This window comes from Sminthopsis crassicaudata, chromosome 3, assembly GCF_048593235.1.
Source record: "Sminthopsis crassicaudata isolate SCR6 chromosome 3, ASM4859323v1, whole genome shotgun sequence".
NCBI classification, from domain to species: Eukaryota; Metazoa; Chordata; class Mammalia; order Dasyuromorphia; family Dasyuridae; genus Sminthopsis; species Sminthopsis crassicaudata.
In genome coordinates, this window is record NC_133619.1 from 293,789,866 (window position 1) to 293,814,078 (window position 24,213).

General features: G+C 33.2%; 1 protein-coding gene across 4 annotated transcripts in view; it reads right to left on the minus strand.

Annotated features, from left to right (window-relative positions):
- Positions 1-20,092: 20,092 nt before the first annotated feature.
- PDK3 (pyruvate dehydrogenase kinase 3) overlaps positions 20,093-24,213 on the minus strand; it is a 97,661-nt gene continuing 93,540 nt past the window's right edge. For all 4 annotated transcript variants that reach the window (XM_074300902.1, XM_074300900.1, XM_074300901.1 and 1 more), the window contains 2 exons: positions 23,111-23,250; positions 20,093-20,860 (listed from right to left, as the gene is read on the minus strand). In XM_074300902.1, coding sequence (XP_074157003.1) covers positions 20,830-20,860; positions 23,111-23,250 — 171 coding nt within the window. In that variant the 3' untranslated portion in view covers positions 20,093-20,829. The remainder of the gene's footprint in view (positions 20,861-23,110; positions 23,251-24,213) is intronic.

Sequence of the window (24,213 nt, forward strand, 5' to 3'; positions counted from 1 at the left end):
TGTACACATTCAAACTTGTCAAGGTAAAACCTTGATGGTAGGGCGCAGAACTGAACACTGTGAAGTCCACCCAGGTCAGAGGCATGTTTTGAATTTTCATTTTGTTTCTGCAAATTATTGATCTCAATGCAGTGAACACAGAATTTTGGCTATTTACACTGCTATGAGTTTGCACTCAACTAATCCTCCTGCTAGATGGTTTTTTTAGATAAACTTCTATATCTCCTCTATCCTATACATGTCAAGATGATATTTTGAACCACTTTAAGACCTTATATTTACCTATACTAAATTCTATCTTATTAGATTTGGTTTGATGTTCTTACATTTCATGACATTTTTTTTTTTATTCTGGGCTCTGTCATCCAGTATGGTAGTTATCTCTCTGCTTTGTATGACTTAGAAATTTGGCAGGCATGTCATGTATACTTTTATCTAAATCATTAAGCAAAATGGTAAATAGCAAAGATCCCTGGTGTTCCCCTGAAGTCCTCCTTCCTTGACATTGATCCATTAAGAGTAATTTTTTGAGTACAGTTAACTAATTCCAGATCCAATTATAGCCCACTTCTTTCCATATGTCCCACAAAAAGAATATGAAATGTTTTATCAAATTCTTTGCTAAAATTGACAAACTATAACATTTCACAGACATATCATTTTAGCAATCTTGTCAGAAATGGAAGTGAAGTTAGTTTCACATAATCTCATACTGAGAAAATTGTAATCACAGATTTTTCTAGAGGTCCATTATTCATATATTTAATGATTCTTTACAAAAGTTTCCCAGAAATCAAGACCAAGCTGAATGTTCTTTAATTTACTAATTCTATTTATTTTCTTTGTTTTGAAAAATCAAGATATTTTTCTTCTTGAGTCTTATGTTACTTCTTCTGTTCTTCACAATTATAAAAATATCTCTGATGCTGTGTGACCCTAGGCAAGTCACTTAGCAACCAATTGTCTCATCAAAAAAAATTTATCTCTGGTGATATTTAAGCTATCATATGCATAACCTTTCAATGTCTTAGTATATAATTTTACTCAGTCTGATGAAGACTTAGTTGAAGTTAAACAAATATTTTTTAAAATAATCTTTTCATTTATATCAGGCTTCATTTTTCTTTTAAACTATTCTTTTTCCAGACTAAAAGCCATCTTCTTAATTTATCACAAGCAGGTCCAGAATAAGAGTTCCACTCATTGTGCCACTCTTTTTATGTGTGTATCTTTAGTATTTTATTTTATTATAAAATACATATATATATTTTATATGTAAAAAAGTCTTTTTTGGTTATATATGTGCATTCATTTTTTTTATATATTTCCTTGTGAATCATGTTGAGAGAGAAAAATCAGAACAAAAGGGAAAAATCATAAGAAAAAAAAAGAAAAAAGAAAAAGAAGAGAACATAGTATGTATTGATTTACATTCAGTCTTCACAGTTCTCTCTCTGGATATGGATGGCATTTTCCATCCAAAGTTTATTGGGATTGCCTTGGATCACTGAACTGCTAAAAAGAACCAAGCCTTTCATGGTTAATCATCACATATTTTTGCTGTTATTATGTACAATATATTACTAGTTCTGCTTGTTTCACTCAGCATCAGTTCATGTAAATCTCTCCAGATCTTTCTATAATCAGCTTCTTCATCATTTTTTATAAAACAAAATATTCCATCATCTTCATATACCATAACTTACTTATTCAGCCATTCCCCAACTGATAGGCATCCACTCATTTCCCAATTCTTTGATACTACTAAAAGAACTGCCAAAAACATTTTTGTACATGTGGATCCTTTTACCTCTTTTCTTTGGGATACAGATCCAATAGAAAAACTGCTGGATCACAGTTTGATAGCCCTTTGAGCATATTGCTCTCCAGAATGGTTGGAACAGTTCACAACTCCACCAACAATGTATTATTGTCTCAGTTTTCCCACATCAAGATTGGTCATTATCTTTTGCTGTCATTTTAGCTAATGTGAGAAGTGTGAGGTATGAGGTTTTAATTTGCATTTCTCTAATCAATAGTGATGTAAAGCATTTTTTCATATTATTATAGATGGCTTTAATTTCTTCATCTGAAAATTGTTTATATTCTTTGACCATTTATCAACTGGGGAATGCAGTGTGTCTCTCTTTAAAAAGAAGATGTTATCATTAAGGTGTCATATAATTGAATTAGGTGACGTTATTTACATATAATTGAATGAAAAATATTTTTAAAGAATTTATCAGCTGCTTTTTACAATAGGGAGCTCTAGCAAAAAGTCCAAATAACTGGTCTTTTATCACTATTACACTATGTCTCCGTTTGAGGTTCATGATCTGTTTCCCAAATTCTTTCTAAATGTACACAAAAAGACATGAATCAAATAAAGGGGTGATGGTTGAGGAAACTACCTGAAACATCAGGGACTAGATCTTGTAACAAGCTGCCTAAAAGTGAATTAGTATCTTTTATGAGACTATAATGCAGAAGGGGAGTGCATATAAAAAGGGAAAGGGGGGAAGAAGGAGGGAATATATGTGTTCTTCTCAATGATTAACAATGAGGGGAGCTTTTCAGGAAGGGGATACAGGAAAATGGATGGGGAGATAAAGTAATGAACAGAAAGAATTGAAAAAAAAAGGAGAAAAGAAAAGGAAAAAATCTCATTTTAGTAGGAAGAGGGATTCTTAATACAAAATACTGGCAAATTCGGTGGGGTAAAAGAGATATTCTATGATGGAAAATGAGATTTTCTAGAGCTTTCTAGAGCTCCCAAAGCTGGGGTGACAAAACGTCCTGTTGCTCTCTAGAGCCCCCCACACCAGGGTGATTAAATATACCTTCCTAGTGGAGAAGTGAGGCAGGACTCCTGAGGAGAGTGGGGAAAATGGAGTCCATTTATTTCAAGGATTTCCCCTTTTTATAATGTAACAATAACAACTCTGAGCACATAGGACTACATAAACAACTTGCTATGTGGTTTGCTACTTGGTATCACTCTGCTTCAATCTCAACACAGGTTGTCACGGCCCCCTAACTTCTCAGGAAGGCCGAGAGCCCTTAGGGAAGATGGAGAGCCGAACCAGACATTGTCAGCAGGTTCCCTCTGGGCTGAAGGGTCTTATACCTCATCCAGAGTTTATCCACTGACTGTGACCCTCTACAACTTTATCATGGGTATAACTCACAGGGATTTGGTGCTTAGAGAGAACATTTATCTTAACTCAAAAAAGAGGGAATCAGAACTTCTAGGGGTTACTAGCATCCAAAAAATGGGAGGACATGGACTCAAAGAGATTACACGGTGATTGGGGGAAGTGAGAATAGGGAAGGCAAAGGGTAGTAAAGAATTGCTTAAATAGAGATGTCAGAAAATTTCTGTCATAGAGTAAATACTTCTATCCTCCCTACCATCAACAGGAGCTGGTATTTCTAAAAATAAGACACAATAAAAAATGAAAGCAGGGGCCAAAGGACAAGATTGATAAGGCAGGATATGCCCTTGTTTTATTGATCATTTTTGCCTTATTTCTTGCTTCCCTTCCCTCTTTCTCTTTCAATATCCCCTTTATGTGCTTTCTTTCTCTGTTAGATTATAAGCTTTTTAAGGGCAGGAACTGGCTTTTTGCTTATATCTATGTTCTCAGTGCCTAGCAAAGTTCTTGGTCTAAAACTAGTATTTAAAATATTTTTATCAACCTGTTTTCTGTTATCTATATAATCATCCTTGTTGGAGATATCTATATTAGGGGCAGAAGGTGGTACAGTGGATACAGCAGGAAGACCTGAATTTAAATCTTGCCCCCTGGCAAGTCACTTAACCCTATTTGCCTCAGTTTCCTCATCCTTAAAATGAACTAAAGTCAAGGAAATGGCAAACTAGTCCAATATGTTTGCCAAGAATAACCCAAATGAGATCATGAAGAATTGGAAAAGATTGATAACTGTACAATTATCTCCTATGAAAGATACTTGGTGTCTTTCTACCCAGGTACCAGATGTACCTGATTGAGAATCTAACTTTTCCTATAAAACCTCCATATTTCTCTGTTTCCCTGTTGCACAAGTCAGCCAAAGATCCCAGAACTAGAGGAATGAAGAAAAGCATTCCATAGCCTGAGTGACAAGACAGAGGGTTATCTCTCACTTGGATCCCCTTCCTCCTGCTGCCAGGTCTAAACATTATTGAACCTAAGGTGTGAGCCATGTTTGTCATGCCCCTTCCAGCAGTCTGCTTGTACTTTGTGACAGTAATCCCTGTTTCTGTAATGTCCTATTTCTCCTGGTTCACCTTCTTACATTCTTATTCAAATTAAATGTCTTCCACTTTATTAAATTAAATGAAGGCTATTAAAAAATACATTTCTTCTGTGGGAAACTTTAAGTCACAAAAAGGCACCTACAAAAACCTGGAACAATCTTTTAGAATATTGTTTCTTATAAATAAGAACCATGCTGATCTTTTGAAACTCTGTGGTTATTTGGACAGTTTATGCACCCATTGTCTCCCTTATTGATCAGATTTTAATCCACTAATCATCACTTTTTGGGGCTAGTCAATCATACAACCAGTTTGGAATTTATATAATTATATTTTCATCCATCCTCTTCTTTACTGTGTCCACAAGGAAATATATGGAGCCTATAAATAATGCCATGTCTTAACCAGGCAAAGGACAGAAAACCTAAAATTGTGTGACATTTCCATGGCATTTCAAAACTCCTTCCATGAGGACCTTTATAAATAGGCTAGACATCCACATATAAAATTTAACATAATCATACAATGTAAGAGCTGAAAGGCACCAGACAGTGTCCAACTCTCTCATTTTGCAGATCATTTAGGAGGAGTACTATTTGTAGGCAAGGGAATAGATCAAATGACATCTCAAGGTCTTATCCATCTCTGATTCAATGATTATAGCATGGCTAATTGGCCTCCATCACCCACTGAATACTAAAGTATTTATTTGCCCTTATAAGTCACCAATTCACCTTTACAAACTATTAGCTTTCAGTTCTAAGAAGACAAGAGTAGTTCTTATAAAGTAAGTGCTGTTCAAATTATTTTGCTAAGGTGACAATAATTATCTCTAATATTAGGAATAATTACACTTTTACAACCATTTACTCTCCTAGATTTATAAAAAATGATCTTAAGAATCTGCCAAAAGCTTCCAGATCCATCACTGTTGTGGAAAATACTAACACTATTTAAAATATTGTTTGGACAAGAATGCCAAGGAATAATCAGTCTAGTATTATCTTAAGTAGATTATTCTCACAAAGAAGATCACGGGAGGGCAAGATCATTTAGTTTTCTGAAACCTATAAATTAATTTACCCCACAAAAATGTTCAAATTATGTGCTAAGTAATCACTATGATTCCAGTCAAATATTATCTTGGGATATGTTTGCTTACTTTCTTGTTTGCTTTTCTATTAATTCTTTTTCTTTCTATTAATCGTATCAGACGAAATCTGAATTTAGACTGTATTAGGATTCCATGGAAAAAAAAGGAGAGGATGGCAAGCCTAAAGCAATGTAAGGCATAATGATGACATGTCAGGTAGCAATCATAAGTGGCAGTACCATCGGGGGGAGTAATGAAGAATATTTGAAGAAGGAAATGGCAAACCACTCCAACAAAGAACTTTTAAGAAAATGATTTTACAATATGTCTTTTTGTAAAATAGCACATCATTTTAATCAAAACAATGTCAGTAGGAAAAAGCTATGAACATTAAAAGTAAAATGGGCTTGTGAATATAGAGGCAAGGGAAGTGCAAACAAGATTAAAGTACTAACATAGATGAAAAATGGGATTTCACTTCAGGAAAGTTTTGCCAGAAAAACCTATTATTTTGTGCTGTGATTTGGAGAGAATATGTTGTTGTTGTTATTTGTCCTTCTCAAAGAGGACCATAATATCAGGAAGAAGATGCTGGGGCATTCAAGTGAATTGGATTTAAGTGAGGGAGGATTGAGCAAGGTCACCTGCCTCAGTTTCCCTCCAGAACCATATGGTTCCAGTGGCCAGATATCCACCAGAACAACTGGAGATGGCCCTGGATGAAACTTTGGCCAAAAAAGCTAAGGTCTTCAGCTAATATCAGTGTGACAGAGACAACATCAAACGTACTTAATAGAAAGGCAGCATAATGGAATAGCTTTTGACTTGGAGTCAGGGGCTGAATCCTGCTACCAATCCTTGCTATTTAAGTGACCCTGGGCAAATAACTTCTCCAGGCTTCAGGTTCCTCATCTATAAACTTAATGATATGGAAAATGTTATATGCTGATCTTATTAAAAATTAATTTTTCTTACGGGTATATTGTGGCAAACTTTAGAATTTACTTCCTTCCATATTGAATAGAGTGAACATGTAGGTTTATTGAAAGCCAAGGATTATAGTGACTGATAGTTTGAAAACCATTACTGTGACACATAATGCTTCTTTTTCTAGAGAAGAGAAAGTAGTCATGAGTTAGCAGTTGTGTATATCTCCTGGGTTGTTTAAAAAAAAAAACTTTTTTTTTTCAAATCTGTAATACAATAATCTATGATTTCTTGCATTCTTCCCTATTTCAGTCATCCTAATTTATCTTTTCCTGAGAGCTGTGCAATCCCAGCCTAGGTTTCTTCTGTGTGTATTTGGCCAAATCCAGTCACTCTTTAAAGACCATTTAGGTGCAATTAAAACTAGCAGAAAATAGCACTTATAATACTTGTTATTAAACACAATAAAAAAAAAATAAAACCAATGCAATTACAAAATTCTACCCTGCCAATCCTCATCATGAAGGGATTAAAAAAAAAATCACATTTAACTAGCTAAGAAGGTACACAGGAGGAGGCTTTCAATAGATATTCTAATTGTGAAGGGAGATTCCAGCCCATTTATGAGGCTTTAAAAGTTAATGGCAGTGATTACTACTTTGGATTTTTATATCAAAGCTAATTTTTCCTTCAAAAAAATGTAGCATTATGTTTATTTTCATTAGCCATGATGATAATTTTGGAGTAACAAAATGGAACGAAAAGAGAAAATAAATTAGATAAGCAGAAATAGGAGGCAGGGAGTTAAGCAGGTGCATATTGAAAGCTGATTGGCTAGACAGAGTAATGTGGTACAGTGGAAAGGGTATAGTAGATTTGAAGACTCATAACCTGAGTTCGAAATCATGACTCCATTACTTACCTGCATGACCTTAAGCAAGTTCTTTCCTTCCTCCCTTCCTTCTCCCCGTTACATTCAAATCTTTTTTTTTTTTTACATTTGTTTTTAAGATTTTTGAGTTCAAGATTTTTTCCCTTATCCCACTCACAATTAAGAAACCATATGTGAAGTTATACAAAACAGTTCCATAAAAGTCAAATTGTGAAAGAAAACATAGATCTCCCACCTTAACAAAAATAAAAATGCTCAAGAAATTAAATTAAAAGAGAGAAATAACGAGAAAGTGTTTCAATCTGCATTCAGAGACAGTTCTTTCTCTGGGTATAGATAGGATTTTTCATCATAAGGCCTTCAGATCCTCATGGATGATTGTACTACTGAGAATAGCAAACTCCTAGAACATTCCTATTATTTTGTATATAATACATTTTACTTAAGCAAGTTTATTTACCCTTTCTGGAATTGACTTTATTTCTGAAAAAGTGAATTAGCGAATTAGTGGTGAAAGGGGGGCAATGCAAAGCATGTGCCAGATTCTCCAAAAGAAAGAAATGAGGTTGAAGAAGAGATAATGGGTCAAATAGTTCTTTGTGTCAGTCAATAACTTGGTTGTTCTTGGGGGTATACTAAGTGTATATGAGGCAAGGTGTGCTATGATGGTAGTGAAAAGAGATTTTTGGAGAAGCCACAAGGCTGGAAGATGGAAAGAGAGCCATATAAATTGGATATTCAAAAGTTGGCTAGCATATAGCTATAAAAATGAGCTCCTATTCATTTACCGAAAAAATGAAAATCTGCTATTATATATATATATATATATATATAGTCTATACTCCCAAGGAGCTTACAAGCTAGGCAAAGACGGATATCATTCCTTAGGTCTGGTAACTGAGTCTCTGAGATTAAATGATTAAAATCATAAAGGTAGTCAGCAATTATTCTAAGAACACATCTCCTGGCTCCTAATTCCAATATGCCAATGCCCAGAAACGTTAAGCAATTTGGCTATCACATGTAAATTTAGTAACAAAAAATTTTAACACAATGACTTGAAATTCACATACTACACTGTTTTAGATGATCTGCTCCTGACATGTACAATTTTAATCTGGTAACATTTTAGACTTTGGTTTTAGGGAATCAGAGGCTTCTTTTGTTGCTGGTGAAAAGTTATAAGCTAGTTGGGACTCAAGCTTGTGCATAGCTCTTCCCCCACCCTCATCTAGGTCCTTTAGAAAGTTGACAATTACAGAATATCATGAAGTGTAAATGGTACCCTTCAAAAAGGGTTCCTTACGAAACTTTGCCCAAGTTTGGCTCAAAACTAAACACAGTTTAGTGCAAAAAAGTTGGCGTGTAGCCTCAAGTTTGGGCTGATTGCAGATGGGTTGGTGGGACAAATATAGGAATGTTTCACACTGATCAAAATTAATCTAAGGAGTTATCTTGTCCAGGATACGCTGTGAAAACACCATCATGCTAATGTGGGAAAATATTCTTGCTTATAATTAATATACAAATATGCAGTCCTAAGGAATTGAGACATTGGAAATTTTTATATATATAAAGTTTGACCAGGAAAGTTCAGATAGGACAGTAACTAGATGGGGTAAGAGTTAAAGCAAGGCATTTATAATGAAAGAATCAATAAATATATAATTTATATAATATATATAAAATTATAAAGTATATAAATATAATTTTATATATATATATATACATATATATATATATATAATAAGGAAAAGATTCATTTTATCTGGGGATTGGGGTAACAGCTTAATCTATACTGAAATTTCATTTTTTTCCTTGCTTTAGAAAGCACTTCAGAATCTTAAAATAACTCAATGACATTCAGTCCTTCCAGTTGAGCGTCCAACTTCTCAGGTCCTAACTTGGGATTTTTTGGCTAAAGATACTGAAATGGTTTACCATTTCCTTCTCCAGCTCATTTTAGATAGGAACAAACTGAGACAAGTTAGTCAAGTTATTTTTGCAGGGTGATACAGCTATTATGATCTTAACTCCAGAAGAGGAATCTTCCTGACTCCAAGCATGGGACTCTATCCACTGTTATTACCTAGATGCCTTCAGTAACATTATTGAGAATGTTAACATTAGTGCTATAGAAATTTCCAGCTGATGGAATACTATTCTTCTCAACTATTGGATACACTCGAAGCTGTGGAATACAAATCTTGGAAAACAAGACTGTTCATCTTATAAAATGCACCCTCAAAATAGGTATAATCCTTATTAGACCACTTTTCTTCTTACTAAGCAATTCCCTTCCCATCCCACCTTTGGAACTAAAGAAAATGGAATTTAAATCTCCCATGCTACAAGGTTGAAGAACAGGCCTTTATTCAACTCCAGCTTGACTAGTTCAACTAATTCAATTCTATAATCCAGGGGATTCAAAATTAACTCCTATGTTTGAAAATGCATTCTAATGAAAAGGATAAAAGAGAGTTTCTACTGGTTAATTAGTGCAACACTAACACTACAAGAGGAAACATGTCAAAATCCCTTTCCTATACAAGGGGCTGTTGGAGAAACAGTATGACTAAATCTTCCAATAGTGATACTTTATTCAGTGGCTAATTTGTGCTAAAAAGCTGTATCACAATTTGCTGCAATAATGAAATTTTGAGTTTGGGGCTAAAATCCCCAATTGCATTATCACTGTTTTTGCCAGTTTTTGCCACAATTTTGAGATTTAGAATCACAAATTAAACACACCAACAAGTAGTTCGATTTATTGTACAATGATTTGCTTAAATGGGACCATCCAATAAGAGGAAAATATTTGATTTTAGATATACTTGAAACAGAAAAACTGCTAAACTAATAATATAAATGAGAGAAAAATCATCTTAAGCACTATCTTCCTTGAGATTTCTATAAGTGTTTTACAGCCTATCACACTTATTTACTAATGAAACATCATCTGAAATTAGTAATTATATGAAAATCAGTTAATTCTCATTTTTTTGGACCTTGTCTATGATTTCACTGATTAAGAAATGATTGTTATGGAAATTCTCTCAATATAGAATAGCAACTTGCCTAAAATGTACAGCTTTTGAATTGCCTATATACTCGCTCATGATTACCACATGGATCAGAGGCAGGTTTGAACCCAATGTACCCTTAAGTCAATCAGTTCACTTACAACTAAATGGCATAATGACCTTCAGTTTTTGTTTGCCAGCACCAAAGCATCTGTAACAAACTTTTCTTATGGCATAAAGTGAGTGCCTTATCTTACCCTGACATAAAAACTTATTTTTTCCACATGTGATTAGTTCCAGGTAAAAATGTGGGAAGAACATTGAATAAAGAAGTGACTCATTACCAGATCATTGTGTGAAGACTGACCAGACACCAATTTTATCAGGAATGAAAAGGGCAAACTTCAATGGCATTTCCAAAATTATTTTAAGCTTATTGAGGAGCAAAACAATCAAAACACAGAATCTTGCATATAGAAGATGCTCAAATTCATACAGTGTTAAACACCAACTATCCAAGCAAGGGATCATGTAGTTAATTGGTAATTCTCAAGTTTCTCAGGCTGCTTTACCTGAGCATTTATATATATCTTATATTTATATATATATCTTATACATAAGAGACTTTAACTTTTAACTCAGATTTCCACAATTAGCCTATAGAAGAAACCCAAACCTAAGGACTTTTTAAGCCTCTCTGAACAGTCAATAAAATGTGAGGCACTCAGATGTTAGCAGAGGCTATCAGCGCACAAAGGTATGAGAAACAGCCTGAATTTGAAAAAAAAATAATATAGATGAACAGATATAGAGATTGTGTGCAATAGAGAAAAGCACAATAATTCACAGAGGTGAACCAAGTGCCAAAGCACTTATACCACTCTGAATCAGAACTAGCATTTTATTATCTTAACATGATCAGACAGATTTTCCCACGTGATCCAGGGATAGTTTGGCTACAATAGATATCACAGGCTGTTTAGCAACTTATGATAACATTTTTCCTATGCCATTTTTTCTAATTATGAATTTCAATAAATGGAATGTTTTCCCACAGAAAATTAAAACTGCAAGTTAACTCACAATATAAATTCACTGTTCAATCATAAAGCAGATTGCCAGCTGGTAAGAGTAACCTCTATAAACACTATTGAGGTAGGGATTATCTAATTAGGCCATAATGTGCTTGTGTACATACTAGACACATGGAACATTTCATTATTTTAAAAGAACAAACCCAGAAAATGAATAACAGTTTGTACTGCTATATGGTTAAAATATTGTAAAGAAGTTTTATTTCATGTACAATTCTTCTACTCTCTATCAAACCATCTGTATTCTCTAGCTCAGCCATTAATTTTCTTCTAGATTATGAAGAATCAAATGTTTTGAGGAAAATATACAAAATATTAAATTTACACTTAACAATCTATCAGAACACAATTTTAACTACTATATAATTTACATTGATTTTGGCTTTTTTTTATTTGGTTCACTCATATCTTAGGTATCATGACCTATATTAGAAAACAAAATCGTAATTAACACACTCGCATGCAAAAAGGAACTTAGAGCAACAGAGACCATGTACATAAGGCTTAAGCAGCAATTATAACTTCAGTAATTTAATGCCAACTATGAAGAATGTTACAGCCAGTTAAGAAAGCCTGGGCAGCTGTTTTGCATTGTTTCGAGAACTTTATGTTTAATCACAAAACATGTGCCAAGTTATCTGTAGACCTGACTAGTTTTAACACAAATCTGGTTTTAAATCAAAGTGCAGCATTTAGTATTAGCTAAAATCAGTATGTTATTGGGTAAGGCAATATCTAAATTTTCAACTTTTAAAAAATGAGGGCTCTTAAGTTGTGAAATTCAGTATGGTATGCCTTTTGAATAAAATTTGCATCCTTTTATATTATCTCTCCCAGGCACACAACTATAGTCCCCAAATCAAACTAGAGAAATATCAACTGATTTCATCTGATAATTACAAAAAAGCCAAGAACCAATGACAATTCATTGATCAGATGGTTCACTAAAATTTAACAGGGGATTTAAAAGGAAAGAGTGCCATATCAGAACATCATCTTTAACACCTTTTCCCTTTCTTTCTTAAGGAAAAGGTACCAAATAACATTAAGTCCATTCCATTTTAGCCTTTACAGTCATGTTTTCTGATAAATGAATTGGTTTATCTATACACACACAATTTTGACAATATCTACAGAAGAGGTACTGCTTAGTAATCAGGGCTACCTAGTCATTTTTTCATCTTGACTTCTCTAGTTTTTCAATTTGGTGGTTCAAAAATACGAAAGATTAATCTCATTTTGATTTTTAAATCACTCTAAATGGTCATTAGTCTTAATGCTGGTACCTTTAGAGTACTATTTTTCTAGGACCAAAAGACACTATTATTCATCTTGGTGAATCTACAGATGCATATATTTCAAAATGAAAAGTTTGTAACAATACCTGACATTTACATAAAAAGGATTATATTATTTGTTAATAAGAGAAACCAACGACAGATTCTAGATACATTGTTCCTCTTCACAGCCTTGTTTGGTTTACAGAACAGTGAGTATATTAAGGGCAAACCATCTATTTTTCACTGCATATAAATTGCTGCTGAAGCTGCCTTTAATAATGTGCCTAATAAACATGAGAGAAAATGACCAGAACTAGATTTTGTTATTAAAAAATAAAAGAAAAATCAGAGCAAGATAAAATATTCTCAACTACTAAAAAATTCTGTTATTGAAATGAACTCAATTCTAGGTTTTCAAATCTCATTTGATTTGAAACAAAAAGTGTATTTATGAACTATGAATAGAAATATGTGATAGACTTTGGCTTACCAATTCACAAGGAATGGAACATACGAATCTTTTGAAGGATAGACTTTGGCTTACCAATTCACAAGGAATGGAACATACGAATCTTTTGAAGGATAGACTTTGGCTTACCAATTCACAAGGAATGGAACATACGAATCTTTTGAAGCAGCAGTTTGTACCTTTAGGATGTATTCACTTTTAAGATGTATTGCTTTAAAGAAATGTTGCTGGCAAGTGCTCTTATCTTTGGGATTTGTATGTTAATTTATTGTTACTTGAACAGAACACGTCAGACTAGAACCATCTTTTGGTCCTAAGAATAGGAATTAGTACATAAAGTATTATTTTAAATAGTAGTATATATTAGCTCAAGAGTTTATATAGTTCCAGAACTCAATGAAGAACTGATACTTCATTGCAGTGAATGTGGCTTAAACATCATTAAATTTCATGCCTTTTTCCTCTTAGAAACTTCAAACAATTGACACAAGTCAAAAACTAAGCATTGCTTAAGACTTTTTGGACAAAAGTAACGGCTTATTCATGATTTTTTAAAACTCTTAGAGAAGGGTCAATGAGGATAACATAAATCAGGTTTCTTGTGTGAACTAGTGTTCCTGAGATTTATAGCACTTTCACTCCAAGCATGTATCCTAAAATCTACTAAGTCTGAATACATTCTAAAGCATTCTGTGATTTCCAGAGGAAATCACTTAAGTTCTATTCCCTGAGCCACAAAAATAGTGAAAATGCACACTACTTTTTTTCTCAATGTACCAAACAAACACAATCCTTTTGGTCTCCTTATTTTCTTTGTGAGCAGGAGGATGGGAGGCAATAGGGAGGGAGGAAGAATTAAGAGAGAGAGAAAGAGAAACAGAGAGAGAGTCCAATCACTTGAATGCTTTATGCTCTTCTCTTAACTTAAAAAAAAAAAACCTATAGGAAAAGAAACTACAATTCATCAATAATTAAGTAATTTGGTGGAATAACAAAACGAAATTATGCATAGCACATTAAAGAATGGAACTATTATTCTGCACTTTTTGAAAATGTAATGAAAAATCGATCCAAAATGTTTTGCTATGTAAATTAAAAACTTTAACCAGTATTCAAAATTAAAATAATTTAGACATGGAAGATAATCTACTATACTTTGTGCAATTTTTTAGTAATTAACCTTCCTGAGGTTGATTTTGTTCTCTTCAATATTGCTTAACTGAAGTACTTAATAAAATTTCTACAGAATATATTACCCTCTCCATCGATGAATATTATTTTGAACCACAGTATCTGACAAAAATCTAACTACCCTTAATTATGCTTGATTAATCCAAATGTCACTGAAGGATTTATGGAACAGAAAATATTTTTAAATTTAAGTTCATATTCATTTCACTATTCTTTGATCTAACATCTCAAACCTTCTAACACATAATAAACAAATATTACCCCACAAGTCAAAGCTAGATCATTTTTAACACTTTTGTCTCAAAGAGCCCTTCTATCACTCAACAACTTCATAAAAAAAATGTAGATACAGCTAATAGCTTGAAACTGGACCATCTGGCAGTCATAATTGTCAAGGCAGTTTTACTAGTTTGATTGGGGAGAGATTGGACTTACTGTATAAAGTCAGATCAGGTGACCTCTACAAAGTGTTTGACAGAATACAAAAGGCAGAAGATGAGAGAGAAGAGAGAGGGAGAGTGAAATGGTTAAAGCAAACAATTTATCTAATTTGCTTTCCTATGCACAAAAGTGTGGGAAGGCAGGGAACCAATACTGAAAGGCACATAAAAATGCTTATTGTTTTTGTTGAATTATTTCAATCGTGTCTGATTCTTTGTGACTCCATTTGGGGTTTTCTTATCAAAAACACTGGAATGGTTTACCATTTCCTTCTCCAGCTCATTTTACAGGTGGGGAACTTAAGCAAGCAAAGTTTACATGGTTTGCACATGGTCACACAGGTAGTGAGTATCTGGGGCTGGATTTGAACTCAGGTCTTCTTGATTCCAGAACTAGTCTTCTGTCCCTAGTGCCATATAGTTGCCCTATTCCACCTATTGAAATCTATAATAAAAAAAGTAAGAACTGGAGGGAAGGGATTTTCCAAGATAAATACATAGAATAGAAACAAAGCGTTCCCTTTGTACTAACATTTCAATGCAAAAAGTTAATTTAAGAAATGTGGCTTATGCAATTTTATGAAAAAATGCTCTAAATCATTACTGATTAGAGAGAAATGCAAATTAAAACAACTCTGAGGTCTCACCTCACATCTATCATACTAAGATATCAGGAAAAGATGATAAATGTTGGAAAGGATGTAGGAAAATTGGGACACTAATACATTGTTGGTGGATTGTGAAAGAATCCAACCATTCTGGAGAGCAACATGCCCAAAGATTTATCGAACTGTACATACCTCTGATCCAACCCAAAGATCTCTTTGGGATTATAACCCAAAGAGATCTTAAAGGAAGGAAAGGGACCCACATGTGCAAAAATGTTTATGGCAGCCTTCTTTGTAGCGGTCAGAAACTGGAAACTGAGTGGATGCCCATCAATTGGAGAATGGCTGAATAAATTGTGATACATGAATGTGATAGAATATTATTGGTCTATAAGAAATGTTCAGGAGAATGATTTTAGAAAGGCCTGGACTTACATGAACTGAAGCTGAGTGAAATGAGCAGAACTACAAGAATATTGAACATAGCAACAACATGATGTGATGTGATGATCAGGTATGACAAACTCAGCTCTTCTCAGCAATAGTGATTCAAGACAATGACAATAAATTTGGCATACATAGAAAATAGTATCCATATCTAGAGAGAACTATGGAGACTGAATGCAAATCAAAGCATACCATTTTCACCTTTTGGGGGGGGATTTTTTTTTTTGTGGTTTTCTTTTGTTTTGATTTTTCTTTCACGATATTACTTAATATGAAAATTTGTTTAAAAGAATTGTACATATATAACCTATATCAGATTGCTAGCTGTCTTAGGGAAGGGGAAGTAAAGGGGGGGGGGGAATGGAAATCAAAATGTTACAAAAATGAATGTTTAAAATCTTACATGTAATTGGCAAAATAAAATAACATTGAAATTTAAAAAGAAATGTGGCTCCAAATTGTTAATTCTTTCTACCATTCTTGTTGAACAACCAAACTCCTCAGCTTGGCTATTACATCTACTACTAGTTCATTGGTTCACTTGCCAAACAAGGATTAACAACAAAGATAGGGCCCAATAAGGGAGTACATGAATTTGATTTAAAAACAAAAACAAAAACAAAAAACAGAAAAAAACAGCCAAAACCTGCAATGACTATTTCCTCTCAGAAAAAAAACTAGTTATGCTGTTGAAAGAAAGGTACTTTGTCATATAAGGTCAATCTTCAGGTTATTAAGGTTATTTTATTAAATGCATTAATTGGCTCACTATAATTTATGGCATTGTGCAACTAGAGGAAAAGCTAAATAGATGACTATTAATCAGAGTAGGGGGCAATCTGACTTCTCCTTTTGCCACAAAATTGGACTAGGCCATTCCCAATTTTAGGATTCCCATAACCCAAGAATTCAAACTCCTCACCCAAATATATGATACATATCATGTTACTACTGTTGGGCACAAATAGAGTAGAGTGTAGACTGATATCCCATTAATAATAGCACTAGAATTTACTATTTATTGTACTGAGGCATTGTGTTGGACATCTCTAAAAGAAAAGTCTGATTCTGCAGAGTATTCAACAGAAAACCCTTAGCTGTAGGAATAGTTCATAAAATTATAAACAACAAGCCATGCAGTCAATTCCAATATTCATTTGTGGGTAACAAAAGTTAGGCTGATGTACTGCCCTTTTGTAATAAACTCATTAATTTTAGAATTTAGGAAAATATAGTTATTTATGATTTAGTGTCTTTTATAACAGAAATACTAAGTTCATTAATTTATTAATGTATTTCCCTCCTACAAATATTAGCCTCTCTTTTAATTAGATAGTGATCTAATATTAGCGTCTCTTTTTGCTAATAACATGGACTATAAAATGCTGTCTGTTCTTCAAATATCTCTGATGCTTGGAGTGCCTGACACATAGTAGGAGTTTAATAAATGCTTCAGTATATCATGATATGGCTACATAAAAGCTATCAACGCAAATAGAATTATTACCTGAGTTGCAATGAAACAAAAATTGTCACTGAGTGACAATATGAAATTGGAAAGTTTTTAATCCTATTGTAACACTTAGAGTCTGATATCCTTAGAAAGTGCCCCACAGGGATAATGCTGGTCAGAATACTAGATGGAAGTCTTGTGACCCAAAGTGGAAGATTTCAAAAAAGATAAATGTAATCCTGGGCAAAGCAATTACTTCCTTTGGGACCTCTGTGTTTTCAGGGGCAAAATGGAGATAAGTTATTATTTTTACATACCTTAGATGTGAAAAATGAATGAAATAATGTATGTGAAAGCATTTTGAACAATTTAAAATGCTAATCAAAAATAATGTGGTAAAAATAATGTTCCTTTCTTAACTGAAAGAGCTGTAATACAGTAATACTTCTGAAACAACAGTTCTCCATCAGTTGTTCCTGCAAATTTGAGAATTCTCCAATTAATTGTGGCAGCACCCAGAACTCCCATTTATCCAAATATTGGAACTCTGAGACAGAGGGAAACTAGTAAAATTACATGGGACTCACTCCTTTGCTGCCATGTCTGAAATGTAGCCTATTTCAAGTCCAACCAGTACTGCCCTAGTCTATCCAACTTATTTCCAGTATGGGAAAAAAAAAATGAACTGGACAACTGACTTACCTTAAAAGGGAATTCTTCTCAAAGAAGAATTGACAGAAGACATGTAATAAGAAAATTTGATCATAAGAGAACAGGAATGTCTGACAATTAAACGACCAGATAAAATCCTGGCATGAATGAACATGTCTTTCTGAGTTTCAAAGATGAATACAAACTATTTTGGGATCACAGATCTGTGCAAGTGATGGAAAATTAGCTGCAGAATACAATACTGTCTTTGGTCACTTATGCTGGCTGGTTAATAGTATGATAAAAGAAAGAATGTAAAAAACTAGTGAAAATTCCTTTAGTCTTACCAGGCTGGCAAAATTTTGGTGGTACATGGAATGTTCTGGATCAATTTTTGTGTATACTTAATAAGCAAAGATAAACTCTTATCCCGCTCCAAAACAAGGAATGATAGAAGGTAATTTTATTACTCAGTGACATGTAAATATAAACAAATCTATGCAGAAAATAACCAAATAGTAACCAAATTTTTATAAATTAAAAATATTAACTTTTGAAAACAGAATTATGCAAAAACATAATTCATTTTATTTTTAAGACCTTTGCTAAACAAAGCATTTGTCTCTGCTAAACATTGTTCAGTACCCACAATATACTTTTAAAGACTGATTATCTTTAACATCCCAACTATCACTATCTGGTAAACCTACTACTGACTTATAATTCTAGTAAGGGAAATTAATATGGATATTACTGAAGAAAAATGAAGGTCTTGTAAGTAAAATCCAGTAAAGATACTATACTTAATGTCCAATGCTCATAACAGTCAAGGTCCTTAAAAATTCAAAAATCATCTCTAGTTCATATCTCCACCTACTTTTCCATAGTATCTTATCCCCAAAATCATGATGCTGTTGAAATCTAGCACTAGTGGCTTGAGTTAGCTGTCGCTTTCCTGGAGTTAAGTGTAATCTTTCCTTTACAAGAAATGGCATGATCAAACCATTCTCAGTTTTATAAACTTTTATGCCATCAATAATTATTCATTGTAAGAAGATGAAGCAACAAAGTGCAAAAAAAAAAAAAACAAAAAAAACAAAAAAAACAAAAAAAAAAAAACAGATTTCTACAGGGAAGTATGAGCTCAGGCATCACAATGACATAAAAGAAAAAAGATTCCATGGGAAGAAATGAAACACAAAAAAAATAATTAACAAGGTACACATCCTTATAAAATATATGTTCTCAGGGAAAACACTACATCTTTGTGTAGTAGTAAAAACAAAAACTGACATTGTCCTGTGTAAAAAAAACAAAGAGAAAATTAGGTTAAGGTGTACATTTAAGAGTTCTTAAAAACAAAAATACTTATATTAATAAGATATAATTCTTAAAAAAGGAATCAAAGAACTAGAGAGATATGGAGGTCTGGAAGAGGTAGGAGATTTTTAGTTAAGAAAGAAATTAGTCCCACCATCTCAAACTAGTTCCTAAGAAATAAGTAGTGGATTGTACAACAATAAACATTACATCATCCTTGCTCTTAATCTTCACCAAAAACTAAATATAAAATAAGGAATGGAGCCTAAAGCACCACCTTAGCCTCTCTGAGGTGAGCCAGCTCATAGTTAAACAAATTATGCTAATGAACATACAGGATTTTTTGTTTTTTGGCAAGGGAATTGGAGTTGAGTGATTTGCCCAGAGTTATACACCTAGTTTAAGTGTTAAGTGTTAATTTGCCTACTCAACTTGAGGACCAGCGCTCAACCCACTATTCCATCTAGCTGCTCCAAATGCATAGGATCTTAAATGCAGCTGGGAATCCCAAGTAGCTGCCATATCAAAAATTTTCAATGTAACAAATTCATATAATACAAATTCCTCTTGTATCACCTCTCTTCCATTTGTCTCCAAGTTAAAAACAAAGCAAAACAAAAAACAAAAAACACGGGGAAAAAAAAAAAAGGAAAAAACCAAAAAATAAATAAAAGGTACCAAAGTAAGATTACAGGAATGACACTATTCTAAACTGTGATATAAAGTAAAGGTTAAGATTTAAAAAACTGACTCTCTTTCAGGGTACCAATTTCTCAAAGATTTCCATAAAGAATCCACCTTCCTCAGAAGAATCTAAATGCATAGAGCATTAGTTTAGTTAGATTTTTTATAGGATTAAAAATCTCATTCCTCATGTTAAATTTCCTTTAACAAAGCTGACCACAGGCAATTTTTCATTAATGATTTCTAACCACCAAAAGGCTCAGTGAAAGTCCCAGGGCAACTTTTGGAACACTTTTAATCAACAGTATGGCAGTGTACAAATTAAATAGAAAATCAATTGCATGTATGGGTGAGATTTCTTCCTAATATGAAAATCCTAGCACCTGACAAGGTGATAGAGCACACAGGAAGTTAGGGAAGGGAGTGTCTAAGCCACTTGGAAAGCAGATGGTTGTGGAATAAGAGAGGAAAGGTCAAAGCTTTGGGAAAAGAATCCCCCACTGATGAAGCCCCAGCAGATGATTTTACTACTCAGTACTTCTGGGTCCTAGTCAGTGGTTTGAGCAGAGCATGGATTCCAGCAGCAAACACAAAACACCATAGCACTCTGGACTTAGGACAGAAGTGGAAGCTCCTGTAGGTAGGGAGGACAGGCAATGGGCTTTACAGTAATGAGAGTGAAGGGAAGAAAGACAGGGGAGCTATATAAGGCATCAGATTCCCCCCCATGCCAAGCTCTTATCAACCTTCTCACCCCCAGAACAGCCAACCACACCAAGGTGTTGTGAAAAGCACTCAGGTTATTTAGTGGAAGAGCTGGAGTAGCTACAGGACAAGGTCCATAGAAAAGCTCCAGCTAGTTCAGTGAAAATAAATGTTCAAGCCCTCGAATAGCTAGGGTGCCACCCTCCCCCAAAATGTGGTGGTAAGGAGCGCTCTCTGGTCAACTTGCAGAAGACACAATCTTCACAAAATAGGCCAAATACAGTCATTTCTTTAGAAAGTTCTATTTGTCTTCATCTTGTCACTGCAAAGAAAGGAAAAATGATTAAAGGTTATTGTGCTGACAATAATCTTTACTATAACTCTAACTGGGACTTTAAAATAGTTTATTTAATAACTGGCTCTTTCACAGTTTTATGATCTACTGCTATCAGAGAAGTACAAGTAATCTAACTTTTCTATTCCTTATTTCTTAATATTAAAAGGTCATTTTTATGGAGGTCGTTCCCATTCTTATTTCTAAAACTTACACGATATATGAAAAAATGATGAATATACAAAATTTAAATGACTTGAAATCTACCATTTATAATATTTGTATAAATATTTCACAATTATAATTTTTTTATATGTATTGGACTACTCGCCATCCAGGGGAGGGAGTAGGGTTCGGAAGGAGGAGAAAATTTGGAACAGAAGGTTTTGCAAGGCTTAGTGTTGAAAAATTACCCATGCATATGTTTTGTAAATAAAAAGCTTTAATTAAAAATCGTGTATTGCTTATTTTGAGATCTCAAGATTCTAGAATTGTCTATTCATCTGTTTGGAGGGTTTCTATAATCTTTCCTCCTTCACCCTCATGTATATATCATTTTTCTCTCCATAATTGACAGATAGCTGAGAAAAAATTAGGTTTCTATTGTCTGTTACAAGATATCTTACCTCATTCCCCCCATAATAAACACTTCTTTCCTCTATTGGGCTTACCCCCTCAAATACTCATACAGCCAGTGTTTGGCTTATCATAATTATAATTTAAAATAAATTGTAAGATCTCATTTGGTAAATTATTTAAAAATACTCATCTGCTAAACTGAAAAATTATATCTGTATGAGAAATGGCCAATTTTAGACAGAAGTTGTATGTTACAGTTTCAGAGATAGTAACTAAAGCTTTTGAACCTTGTCACTTAAAACATTTTCAATTATAACAAAGTATTTTCTTAATAAAAAATTAATTTTAAATGTGATTTAATTAGATCACTTTTGCATTAATAAAATTATATAGATACCCCAATAACATTTTTTTTACTATTTGGTCACATTTTTAGATATTTAGATATTTTGTTTACTTGCCAACTGAAAGTAAATTAATAAAAACTGACTAAATTGGCTCTAAGGACAGAAAAATCTAAATCTGATCTTTCTGAATTTGATGATGGCACAGTACACTTTAACATATGAATCTATTTGAGAAACAGAATTTCCTTCTTAGAAATTCAAAGATTTCAATACTGCATAGAAATATACTAAATAGATTTGGGTCCAAATTCTTTACTACTTCTTGCAACTACATGAAGTCTAAGATTATTCATAAAAGAAAAACAAATTTAAAAACTCAAGATTTGTAAACATATTATATTCCTTCTTTATTATACTCCTTCACTATCAAGCAGTTCACCTTCATTATTTAGTGGGGCTAACTCTTATACAGTTTGCAACAAGCTGAAATAAGGTAGCATAAATTTTCTTTTCACCTTAATTTTTTAAATTTTTTTTTCCACACACAAAAATTTGTTCTCTCCTTTCCCTTTCCCCCTCAAAGAGAAGAGGGGGAAAAAAAGAAATTTTTTTTGTAGCAAATATGTAGTCAAGCATAAAAAAAAATTCCCTCATTAGTTAGGTCTCAAAAATAGGTTTCCTTCTTTACTCTGTATCTTATTACTTCTCTGTCAATCTTCCATGAAAATTTTTTTGTCGTTGTTCTCCACTCATGAAAGACTTGACTTTAAAATGTCCCATATCAGTAAAAAAAAGTATAAAGTGAATTTCTTTGGAATGAAAATTGTCACATGACAGTGGCTTATTTGCAATCTTTAGAAAACTGTGATTTCATTTGTATAAGGCCAGCATGTTTTTTGAAATACAATCTCAGTGTTACTTTGGGCAAGAAAAAGTAAATGACTTGCTTGGGGTCCAACAGTAAGTTTATGTTAGAAATGGGATATCTGATTATGAAATTATATATACATTGTGTTGTGCTGCTTCTCAACTTCAACCTATGTGCAAAAAATTGATAATTTAGAATGATTTTTATTTGTACACCTTAAAAGAAAACATTCCCTTTTTGGTCACACAGTTGCTACTTTTTCCCATTGTGGGGGGAAACTATGTTTTAAGCTTCTTTCTCCCCTCAAGTATATTTTAGTCTTACATCAAAAACCTAGCTGTAAAGAAGATATGGCTGATAAAGAAGTCTGCTTAGATTAAGAAAGGCAAATTTTATATATGATATATAGCATATACAGAGAATTAGAGAGCTAGAGAGACTTACAGTTTGGCCTTGTATTTTGAAGCATCCCTGGGTTCACTGCTAGGATTGCTCCAGTCATCAGCTTCAGGTGTTGTCTTGTAATGCCTCCATGCTGACTTATTAAACACTGGAAGCCTCTCAAATGATTCACTTGAAAGAGCCTAATGGGATAAAAGAAGGTCTATGAAATATTCATATTATTTGTATTATAAAATACTGAATCTGAAATATAGCCAATATATTGAAATTACATTTTGGCAATTCCTTATAATTAGAACAATGACATAAAATACCTTTCAGTGAAATGTTAGGAAATTCTCCTACTTTTCCCCCTCCTACTCATCCAAAAAAAAATAAAAAATAAAAAATAAAATCACCAGTTATGGTCTCAAAAAAAAAAAAAAATAGGACATATATAGATTATTTGTTCAACTACAGATACTTAGTCAAACTGAGATCACACTGTTTAAAAGGAGAAAAACATATATATCAATTGTGCAAACAGAGATCTATAAACTTTTAACTATATTGTAATAAGAATTATGCCCTTATACCTTTGGACACCTATCTATATCTTAACAAACAAAGAAGCCCATATATCAACCAGCTTTAAAACAATTCTAGACTGTTTAAATAAATATTTACAGCATTGTATCCTTCTTTTTAAAAATTAATGTTTAAATAGCATTAAATAGTTTAAATTTATTTTATCTCTAATAATTTCAAACCCAGGTATACATCAATCAATAAACCTTTATTAAGCACTTAGTATGTACAACATGTTTAAAATAGAAAGAAAAAGCAAAAATAGTTCCTTCTCTTGAAGAATTTACATTCTAATAAGAGATAACAAGGACATTTTATATACATATATATGTGTGTGTGTATATATATATATGTGTGTGTGTGTATATATATATATATATATGTGTGTGTGTGTGTGTGTGTGTGTGTATATACACACACACACACACACACACACACACACACACACACACACACACACACACACAAGATACATTACACAATGGAAAAGCAGAAGTAATTAAGGGACCTTGGAGAGGCCTCCAGCAGAAGGTAGTGTTTGAGATAAGTCTTGAACGAAGTCAGGTATTTTAAGGGGT